Source organism: Carcharodon carcharias, chromosome 3 (assembly GCF_017639515.1).
Source record: "Carcharodon carcharias isolate sCarCar2 chromosome 3, sCarCar2.pri, whole genome shotgun sequence".
Classification (NCBI taxonomy): domain Eukaryota; kingdom Metazoa; phylum Chordata; class Chondrichthyes; order Lamniformes; family Lamnidae; genus Carcharodon; species Carcharodon carcharias.
Genome location: NC_054469.1, coordinates 181,848,944 through 181,860,702, shown reverse-complemented (window position 1 = coordinate 181,860,702; position 11,759 = coordinate 181,848,944). Strand labels below are relative to the sequence as shown.

The 11,759-nt window shown below is 43.2% G+C and overlaps 1 protein-coding gene across 2 annotated transcripts in view; it reads right to left on the bottom strand.

Moving 5' to 3' along the window:
• Window positions 1-249: 249 nt before the first annotated feature.
• Window positions 250-11,759, bottom strand: part of LOC121276460 (CD83 antigen-like) — a 38,291-nt gene continuing 26,781 nt past the window's right edge. For both annotated transcript variants that reach the window (XM_041184890.1, XM_041184891.1), the window contains exons 4-5: window positions 1,253-1,353; window positions 250-747 (exon numbers count right to left, since the gene is read on the bottom strand). In XM_041184890.1, the coding sequence (XP_041040824.1) occupies window positions 715-747; window positions 1,253-1,353 (134 nt within the window). In that variant the 3' untranslated portion in view covers window positions 250-714. The remainder of the gene's footprint in view (window positions 748-1,252; window positions 1,354-11,759) is intronic.

Sequence of the window (11,759 nt, the reverse complement as noted above, 5' to 3'; positions counted from 1 at the left end):
TTCACAACAACGTGAAAGCAGTTTGCAATCTTCCGCTCAGTCTGCTGATGGTGGGATGTGTTTCCTGCAATCGGAGGTCGGGAATCTCATTGCAATACATCTGTATGTTATTATTAGGCCTGCCTGCCAGAACCATTCTCTTCTGAAGCTATTAGACAATATGTGTACATGCACCTGCAAGTGTGCAAGCTTTGAGTTTTGGAGGAAGCTCGCGTGCTCAGTACAAGAACTGAAGTGAAACCAGCCAGCATGAGCTAATCTGTGGTATTTACTGCATGAGTGAGATTGCTAATTCAGGGGTATGTTGGCCCAGATTTTCCACTTCCCAGCACAGAGTAGGGAGTCCTGTATCCCCTTCAAATGTTGGAAGATCATGGCCTGGCAATACACAATTTTCCATTGGCATCCCTAGTGCGCTACAGAAGTTGAAAATTGGTTATATTGTGGATCCATTAGCAGCTATGTTGAAACTGTCCAACTTCATTTCACTTCAAACTTTCCGAGTGGGCAGAGTGAGAAATCCTTTCATCCCATCAATCTGTGCACTTCTGATCTATGAATGCTACTTAGTGTAGCCCACACCCGAACTTGCACTAGGCTTCAGGCCTCATGTCAATATTGCAATCGATCGGTGCTTCAGCATTAAATACATGTATAAACATGTATTTTGTCCCCAAATGGTTGTGAGTAGCTCTTCATGTTCTTCCTCATTTGTCATGCACAGGTTTCCATTGCTCTGGAATGTTTCTGGAAGGGGCGCAAAAAGCACAACATAGAAAACTTATTAAGACAATATTATCAATATTCATATTAAAATTCAGCTCCATTCCTAAGTTATATTCATAAGGCTAATTGTTTCCCTTCACTTCTAGCAATTTTAATTCTAGTTATAGATTTGTGACTGTTCGCTTTGCCACCAGGGTAGCATTTCTACAAGTTTCTATATACCTCCAATAGCTGTGCTGTCCCACAGTCTGTGTACGGGTTGGCTAGCTCAATTGGCTAGAGTGTGATGCAGAATGATGCCAAACAGCATGGGTTCAATCCCCATACTGGCTGTGGCAGTTCATGGAGGCCTGCAATGTTCCACATTTGATGTAGCATGGTGCTCCCCCAAGCTATGTAATCAATTAGCTCTCTATTACGGTGAGAGATGCCTATAGTCCTTTGTGGACTATGGCTAGTTGGCAATATCCACAGTCTGTGAGACAGGGACCCACCTTTCATAAAAACAAATAAAAGAGGTACTTACCCTGTACACAAGATGCATGCACAGAATGAGAAGCATGCATATTGTTACTGCAATGAACGTCAGCATAATCCAGGTTATCCTGTCAGACTGGTTGGATTCATCTGTATCAAAAAAACACAATTCCTGTATCTAAGACAATGTAGCATATACACATTTATAGGCTCTCATGTACAGATGATGTTTTTTTTCAATGATTTAGTGAGTAATTGAGCTACATAGGCCTCAGATTCCTTCTCAGGTTTTATTCTCAATGTACACTGAGATTCCAACTTCAGCTTGGGAACCATGGGCAAAATTTTTCCCCCATCAGGGGAGGGGAAGTGTGGGGCTGGGCATGGGCGGGCTGCTCTCCAATCGGCGCCCCTATTCGGGGGGAGGGGCCATTTTTAGTGGGTGGGCCTTAAAATTAAGGTCTGCAGAGAAGCCCTATGCGCTTCCTGTGTGGGTGGGGGGGGTGGGGATTCCCAAAATCGGAAATGCGCTCCTTCGCGCATGTGCACAAAGGAGTACTCCGATCTCCCTGAGGCTAAGTGCTGCCTCAGGGAGATCAGTTCCCAAAATAAAAAAACTTACTGCAGTGAAAATTTCATTCACCATCCATGTCTCCTCATGTGACAACGTGACATGAGTTGGGACATGGACATAACGTTAATTAAAAGTGTCTCTTAATTTTTTAATTCAGTCATGAAACCTCATCCCGCCTGCGGATGAGGTTTCATGCTTTTTCAGGTAGCTGCCAGCACTCCCGACCTGCCGCCAACCTTAAGGTTGGACGGGCAGGTCTACTAATGAGCTTAATTGTTTTTTGAATGGCCTCAATAGGCTGTTGACAGGTCGGCGGGCGCAAAGTTGACTCGGCTGCACCCCCGCTGACCTGAAAATGCAAATGATGCGGGATGACATCGGGAGTTCCGCCTGACATCATTCTGCATCATCTAGCGGGCCCTGCCCCCACTTGCCAATGGGAAATTTCTTGTCCCTGTCTCTAAGTGGGCCTGAAACCATAACATTCTGACTCAAAGGTGAGATGCTACCAACTGAGCCACACCAGGTGAGGACAGAATTGATTATGGTTGAGTGGCCACCCCATACATTGGTTGAACTGTTTGACAACATTCGCTGTTACATGTCATACATTAATAATAGCCGTATGGGTGAGGTCACTTAGAATCATTGAATTGTTATAGCACAGAAAGAAGCCATTCATCCCAATGGTGTCTGTACCAGCCCTCTGCAAGTGCAACTCAGCTAGTCCTACACGTCTGCTCTTTCCCCATAGACATTCATTTTTCTTTCTTTTCAGTTAATTATCCAAAGCCACACCTGAATCTGCCTTTACCAAACTCTCAGCAGCATTTTCCAGATCCTAACCAGTTGCTGGGTAAAAATGTTTTTCCAACCATTCACCTTAGATTGGTGTCTTAGTTTCTCTCTAACTATTCTGTCCAGGCCCTTCATAATTCTGAACACATCTATGAAATTTCCTCCCAACTTTCCTTTCTCTAAGGAGAACCACCCAAGCTTCCCCAATCTATCCAGGTAATTGAAGTCCCTCAATCCAGAGCCATTCTTGTAACTCTTTTCTGCACCCTCTTTAAAGCTTTCACATCCTTCCTAAAGTGTGGTGCACAGAATTAGACACGATACTCCAATTGAGACTGAACCAATGGTTTATAAAGATACTTCATGATCTCCTTACTTTCATACTCTATATCAACCAACTTCATCACCATGCTGCTACTGTCTATTTTATTCCATCAGCTTCAACTTTGATGGCAAGCCTATTGTGTGGCACGTTAACAAATGCCTTTTAGAAGTCAGTGTACACTTCTGTACACTGAAGTCAGTGTACATCACATTATCCTCATCAATCTTCTCTATTATCTGAACAAAAGAGTCAAACAAGTTAAATAAACACATTCTGCCTCTCACAAATCCATGCTGGCTTTCCTTAATTAATCCACACTGTCCAAGTGACTATTAATGTTGACCCAAATTATCATTTCTAAAAACTTTTCCATCACAAAGGTTACACTTATTGGCCTTTAGTTGCTGGATTTATCCTTACACACGATTTTGATTTGCACTTCTTCAGTCCTTCCTCAGTATTCTAGGATACATCCTATCCGGTCCTGGTGACATCAATTTGATTTATAGCCTGATCTCCTAATATTATCTCTTTAATAATTAGCCCAGTGTCTTAACTATGTCTCTTTCACTATGACTTTGGCAGCATTTTCCTTGATAAAAATGAATGTAAAGTACTCATTTAGTATCTCAGCCTTGGTGAGTACAATTGCATAGTACAATTTAAGCTTGTTATGGACAAAGAAATAGGCAAGTTGCAAAAACATGTTTTGGATTGGGGGAGAACAGATTTTAGTAAAATAAGGCAGGATCTGGCCAAGGTAGACTGGGAACAGCTACTTGCGTGGAAATCTACAGAAGAGCAGTGGGGGCTTTCAAAAAGGAAATGGGGAGGGTACAGGCTCAGCATGTTCCCTCTATGGTGATAGGAAGGAGTAACAAGCCCAGAGAATCATAGATGACCAGAAATATTCAGGATACGATGGGAAGGAAAAGAGAGGCTTTTAGCAGGTACAAGGGAAGCAAATCAGCAGAGGCATTAATGGAATACAGAACGTGTAGGGTGGAGCTTAAGAAAGCAATTTAAGAGAGCAACGAGGGGATATGAGAAAGCTCTGGCTAGTAAAAGTAGAGTAAATCCCAAGATATTCTATAAGTCTATCAATGGGAAGAGGATAACCAGGGAAAGAGTAGGGCCCATTAGGGACCAAGGGGGCAATGTATGGGTGGAGCCAGGGGACATCGGTAGAGTGTTGAACAAATACTTCATATCCGTCTTCACCCAAGAGAATGAGGGTGAAGGTATGGATCTCAGGGAGAGAGACTGCAAGGTTCTTGAGCAAATTGATATAGGGAGGAGACAAGGTATTGGAGGTGTTGGCAGGCTTAAAAGTGGACAAATCTCCAGGTCCCAGATTTGTGTCCCAGACTGCTGAGGGAGGCAAGGGAGGAGATTGCAGGGGCTCTGACCCAAATTTTTAATTCCTCTCTGGCCACGGGGGAGGTGTCAGAGAACTGGAGAACAGCTAATGTGGATCCGCTATTTAATAAGGGTTGTAGAGATGAGCCAGGGAACTACAGACCAGTGAGTCTCACGTCAGTGGTAGGGAAACTTCTGGAGAAAATTCTGAAGGAGAGAATCTATCTCCACTTGGAGAGGCAAGGTTTGTTCAGGGATAGTCAGCATGGCTTTGTCAGGGAGCTCATGCCTAACAAATTTGATTGAATTTTTTGAGGAGGTGACCAGGTGTGTAGATGAGGATAGTGCAGTTGATGTAGTTTATATGGATTTCAGCAAAGCCTTTGACAAGTTCCCACATGGGAGACTTATAAAGAAGGCAAATGCACATGGGATACAGGGTAATTTGATGAGGTGGATTCAAAATTGGCTTAGTTGTAGGAGACAGAGGGTGATGACAGAAGGCTGCTTCAGTGACTGGAAGCCAGTGTCCAGTGGCGTACCACAGGGATCTGTGCTGGGTTCCCTATTATTCGTCATTTATATAAACAACATAGATAACTATGTGGGGGGTAGGATTAGTAAGTTTGCGGATGACACAAAGATTGGCCGGGTGGTTAACAGTGAGGCTGAGTGTCTTAGGCTACAGGAAGATATAGATGGGATGGTCAAAAGGGCAGATAAGTGGCAGATGAAATTTAACGCTGAAAAGTGTGAGCTGATACACTTTGGAAGGTGTAATTTGACGAGGAAGTATTCAATGAACAGCATGACACTAGGAGGTTCTGAGGAACAAAGGGACCTTGGAGTGTGTGTCCATAGATCTCCGAAGGTGGAGAGGCATGTTAGTGGGGTGGTGAAAAAGGCATATGGGACACTTGCCTTTATCAATCGAGACATAGATTACAAAAGTAAGGAGGTCATGTTGGAGTTGTATAGAACCTTGGTGAGGCCACAGCTGGTGCAGTTCTGGTCGCCACATTATAGGCAGGATGTGATTGCATTGGAGGGGGTGCAGAGGGGATTCACCAGGATGTTGCCTGGGATGAAACATTTAAGTTATGAAGAGAGGTTGGATAGACTTGTGTTGTTTTCATTGGAGCAGAGAAGACTGAGGGGCGACCTGATCGAGGTGTAGAAGATTATGAGGAGCATAGACAGGGAGCAGCTGTTTCCCTTAGTTGAAGGGTCAGTCACAAGGGGACACAAGTTCAAAGTGAGAGGCAGGACGTTTAGAGGGGATGTGAAGAAAAATTTTTTTACCCAGAGGGTGGTGATGGTCTGGAACGCACTGCCTGGGAGGGTGGTGGAGGCGGCTTGCCTCACATTCTTTAAAAAGTATCTGGATGAGCACTTGGCACGTCATAACATTCAAGGATATGGGCCAAGTGCTGGTAAATGGGATTAGATAGGTAGGTCAGGTGCTTCTCGCATGTCAGTGCAGACTCGATGGGCCAAAGGGCCTCTTCTGCACTGTGTGATTCTGTGATTCTGTCTGCATCCGTGTGTTGATACCATTTTTGGTCCCTAATTTGCCCTACAACTAGATTTATGCATTTATATTCCAATAGAAGACTTGTGGATTCACTTTTTTATTAGCTGCAAGTTTCTTCTCATACAATCTCTTTGCCTCTCTGAGTTCCTTTTTCTGTGCTCTGCTGAATTATGTATAGTCAGCCTGGTTCTTACTTGAATTATCAACCTGACACCCGTCATATTCTGCTTTTTCTGCTTCATCTTATTTTTTATCTCTTTCATCAGCCAGGGAGCTCTGGCTTTGGTTGCTGTACCATTGGAATGTACCTCAACTGTACCTGACCTATTTCATCCTTAAAGATGCAGTTTTGCCTGCCAATCTTCCATTGCAATTTACCTTGGCCAGGTCTGTTCTCATCCCACTGAAATTGGCCCTGCTGCAATTAAATATTTTTACTCCTAGCCCTTTTCCATCACTAACCTAAACATTATGAACTGTCCATAAATGGTCCCCTGCTGACACTTAATTCTCCTCATTCCCAGAACCAGAAGGTGAACTCAGCAATGCCTTCAGAAGATAAAGCTAGGGACAAAACCAGCAAGGGGAAAAAAGGTACAAATAAAGAGAATCACATATGTGGAATGCAGAATTATTTAAACAGCTGTGTACTCATCCTCACAATTGAATGCCAGCTGTTACCATGGCAACTCCCTCACCATAGCTAGTCTCAAGCTTTCTGGGATGTATAGCAATACAAAATGAGGGAAAAAACCTCACTGGAGCTTGAGCAACCTATAAATATCTTGACAGAGCCTAATGAAAACACCACTTAAACAAAACAGAATGAAACAAAGCTCCCACCATGGCCACATCCAAATGCACACACAATGCAGCCTTCACAGCAGCCATACCCAACTGATGTTAAATAAAAACAGAAAATGCTGGTAAAACTCAGCAGGTCTGGCAGCGTCTGTGGAGAGAGAAACAGAATTAACATTTCAAGTCCGTATGACTCTTCTTCATAGCTAAAGAGTAGAAATGAGATGGATTTTATATTGTTTAAGAGGGGTGGAGCAAGATAGAAGTCGGGGATAGGTATGACAGCTAAGGAGGGATTGACAAAGATGTCATGGGCACAAGACAAAGGGAGTGTTAATGGTCGTGGTAAAGAGTAAAGAAGATGCAGATAGTGGCATAGAGGTAGGGTGGGGTGTCATGGAGGGAATGGCCCCTACGGAATGCTGATGGGGGGGGTGGTGGTCATGGGACGATGTGTTTGGTGGTGACATCATGCTGAAGTTGGAAATGGCAGAGGTTGATCCTTTGAATGCAGAGGCTGATGGGGTGAAAAGTGAGGAGAAGGGAGGCCCTGATACCCTGGTCCACTCTTTCATCACCCCCAACCCCTCATCCCTTTCCCATGGCACCTTCCCATGCAATCGCAGAAGGTGCAATACCTGCCCCTTTACCTCCTCCCTTCTCATTGTCCAAAGCCCCAAACGCTCCTTTCAGGTGAAGCAGCACTTTAATTGCACCTCCTTCAATTTGGTCTACTGCATTCGCTGCTCCCAATGCAGTCTCCTCTACACTGGGGAGACTGGATGCAGACTGGGTGACTACCTAGTGGAACACCTTCGCTTAGTCTGCAAGTATGACCCAGACATTCCTGTTGCTTGCCATTTCAACACCCCATCCTGGTCTCATGCCCATATGTCCATCCTTGGCCTGCTGCAACGTTCCAGTGAAATCCAGCTCAAACTGGAGGAACAGCACCTCATCTTCTAATTAGACACTTTTCAGCCTTCTGGACTTAACATTGAGTTCAACAACTTCAGACCGTGGACTCTCTCCTCCATCTTGACCCCTTTTCAAAATCCAGTTTATTTATTTATTTATTTATTTTTTATTCGTTTATTTATTTGTTCTTTTTTTTTTAAACCTTTTTCCCCAACCCACCTTCCCCCCACAGGGCCATCTGTCACTTGTTTCTATGTTGTGCTTTCACAGAGCGCTGACCCTTGTTCTGCTATTAACACCCTCTGCTACCTTACCTTTATGCCAGTATTAACAGTATAAAATCCATCACATCACATTTCTACTTCTCTTTAGCTCTGAAGAAGAGTCATATGGCCTAAAAACATTAATTCTTGTTTCTCTCTCCACAAATGCTGACAGACCTGCTGAATTTTACCAACATTTTCTGTTTTTATTTCAGATTTCCAACATCTGCAGTATTTTGCTTTTACCCAGCTGGTGTTATTATGACCACCATGATCATGATTTCTCCCAAAGCACAACAATTTGCACTTTTAAAGAACTTTTAAAAAACCTTTTCTTCCAAGATAGGCTGAGTGGAGGGAAAAATAATCAGGTATAACCCTATGGCATGGAACTTTTAATTGTTGATGTTCAGAGAGACTTGGGTGTACTCGTTCAAGGAACACAGACAGCATCCAGGTACAGCAAGTAATTAACAAAGAAAATGGCATGTTAACTTAAAAAGAAAATTGGGAGAGCAAAAAGGAGGCATGAAAAAACATTGGCAGGTAAAATAAAGGAAAATCCAAAGTTATTTCACAAGTACATTAAGAGTAAGAGGATAACTAGGGAAAGAGCAGGGCCCATTAAGGAACATAGTGGTAATTTGTGTATGGAGCTGGAAGATGTAGGTAGGGTTCTAAATGAACACTTTGTGTCGGTGTGCACAAGTGAGAGGGACGATGTGGGTATGGAAAACAGGCAGAAGGACTGTGATATAATTAAAGAAATTAGCATAGATAGGGAGGAGGTTCTAAGTAGTCGGACAGGCTTAAAAGTAGATAAATCTCCAGGCCCGGATGAAATGCATCCCAGGCTGTTGAGTGAGGCAAGGGAGGAAATAGCAGGCATGCTGGCAATAATTTTCAATACTTCTCTGCCCACAGGAGTGGTGTCAGAAGACTGGAGGACAGCCAGTGTGATACCATTATTCAAGAAGGGAGGAAGGGATAAACCAGGGAACTACAGGCCAGTCAGTCTAACATCAGTGGTGGGGAAACTATTGGAAGCAATTCTGAGGGACAGAATTAATCTACACTTGGGGATTAATCAAGGACAGTCAGCATGGTTTTGTTCAGGAGAGGTCATGTCTGATCAATTTGATTGAATTTTTCGAAGAGATGACCAGGTGTGTAGATGAAGGCAGTCTACTTGAACTTCAGCAAGGCTTTTGATAAGGTCCCGCATGGGAGATTGATAACGAAGGTAAGAGCCCAAGGGACCCAAGGCAATTTGGCAAATTGGATCCAGAATTGGCTGAGTGTCAGGAAACAGAGGGTGATGGTCGAGAGGTGTTTTAGTGACTGGATGCCTGTATCTAGTGGGGTTCCACAGGGATCATTGTTGGGTCACTTGCTGTTTGTGGTATATATAAACGATTTAGACTTGAATGTAGGAGGGTCGATCAGTAAGTTTGCGGCTGACACGAACATCAGTGTGGTAAATAGTGAGGAGGATAGCCTTAGATTACTGGAGGATAGATGTAAACAGGTATGATATAATCGGGATTACGGAGACATGGCTGCAGGGTGACCAAGGATGGGAACTGAACATCTAGGGGTATTCAGTATTTAGGAAGGACAGACAAAAAGGAAAAGGCAGTGGCGTTACATTGCTGATTAAAGAGGAAATTAACACAATAGTGAGGAAAGATATTAGCTCCGATGATAGTGAATATGTATGGGTAGAGCTGAGAAACACTAAGAGGCAAAAAACATTAGTGGGGTTGTTTATAGGCCCCCAAACTGTAGTGGTGATGTTGGGAATGGCACTAAACAGGAAATTAAAGATGCATGGAATAAAGGAATATCTGTAATTATGGGTGACTTTAATATGCATGTAGATTGGGCAAATCAAATTAGTAACAATACCGTAGAGGAGGAATTCCTGGAGTGTATACGGGATGTTTTTCTGGACCAATACATTAAGGAACCACGAGAGGACAGGCCATCCTTGACTGGGTATTGTGTAATGAGAAAGGAATAATTGGCAATCTAGTTGTGCGAGGCTCCTTGGGGATGAGCGACCATAATATGATAGAATTCTTCATCAAGATGGAGAGTGACGTAGTTGATTCTGAGACTTGGATCCCGAATCTTAATAAAGGAAACTATGATGGTATGAGGCACGAATTGGCTATGATGGATTGGCAAACATTACTTAAAGGGATGACGGTGGATAGGCATTGGCAAACATTCAAAGAGCGCATGGGTGAACTGCAACAATTGTTTATTCCTGTCTGGCACAAAAGTAAAACAAGAAAGGTGGCTAAACCATGGCTTACAAGGGAAATTAGAGATAATATTAGATGCAAGGAAGGGGCATACAAATTGGCTAGAAAAAACAACAGACTTGAGGATTGGGAGCAGTTTGGAATTCAGCAAAGGAGGACCAAGGGATTGATTAAGAAGGGGAAAATAGAGTACGAGAGTAAGCTTGCAGGGAACATAAAAACTGATTGTAAAAGTTTCTATGGGTATATGAAGAGAAAAAGATTGGTGAAGACAAATGTCAGAAACTGGGGAATTTATAATGGGGAAAAAAGAAATGGCTGACCAACTAAATACATAATTTGGTTCTGTCTTCACAAAGGAGGACACAAATAACATATCAGAAATGTTGGGGAACACAGGGTTTTGTGAGAGGGAGGAACTGAAAGAAATCAGTATTAGTAGGGAAATGGTGTTGGGGAAATTGATGGGATTGAAGTCCGATAAATCCCCGGGGTCTGATAATCTACATCCAAGAGTATTTAAGGAAGTGACCCGAGAAATAGTGGATGCATTGGTGGTCATCTTCCGAGATTCTATAGACTCTGGAACAGTTCCTACAGATTGGAGGGTAGCTAATGTAACCCCATTATTTAAAAAGGGAGGCAGAGAGAAAACAGGGAATTATAGACCAGTCAGCCTGACGTCGGTAGTGGGGAAAATTCTAGAGTCCATTATAAAAGATTTAATAGCTAAGCAGGTGAAAAACAGTGGCAGAATCGGACAGAATCAGCATGGATTTATGAAAGGGAAATCATGCTTGACAAATCTACTGGAATTTTATGAGGATGTAACAAGAAGAGTTGATGAGGGGGAGCCAGTGGATGTAGTTTATTTGGACTTTCAGAAGGCTTTCGACAAAGTCCCACATAAGAGATTGGCGTGTAAAATTAAAGTGCATGGGATTGAGGGCTAATATATTGAGATGGATAGAAAACTGGTTGGCAGACAGGAAACAAAGAGTAGGAATAAACAGATCTTTTTCCGAATGGCAGGCAGTGACTAGTGGGGTACTACAGGGATCAGTGCTGGGACCCCAGTTATTCACAATATATGTTCATGATTTAGATGAGGGAATTAAATGTAATATCACCAAATTTGCAGATGACACAAAGCTGGGTGGGAGGGCGAGCTGTGAGGAGGATGCAGAGATACTTCAGTGTGATTTGGACAAGCTGAGTGAGTGGGCGAATGCATGGCAGATGCAGTATAATGTGGATAAATGTGAGGTTATCCATTTTGGTAGCAAAAACAGGAAGGCAGATTATTATCTGAATGGCTATAAATTGAGAGAGGGGAACGTGCAATGAGACCTAGGTGTCCTTGTACACCAGTCACTGAAGGTAAGCATGCAGGTGCAGCAGGTGGTAAAGAAGGCAAATGGTATGTTGGCCTTCATAGCAAGAGGATACAAATACAGCAATTGTACAGGGCCTTTGTGAGACCACACCTGGAATATTGTGTGCAGTTTTGGTCTCCTTATCTGAGGAAGGATGTACTTGCTATAGAGGGAGTGCAGCGAAGGTTTACCCAACTGATTCCTGGGATGGCGGTTCTGACATATGAGGAGAGATTGAGTCGATTAGGATTATTTTCACTGGAGTTCAGAAGAATGAGGGGGGATCTCATTGAAACCTATAAAATTCTAACAGGACTAGACAGGGTAGATGCAGGAAG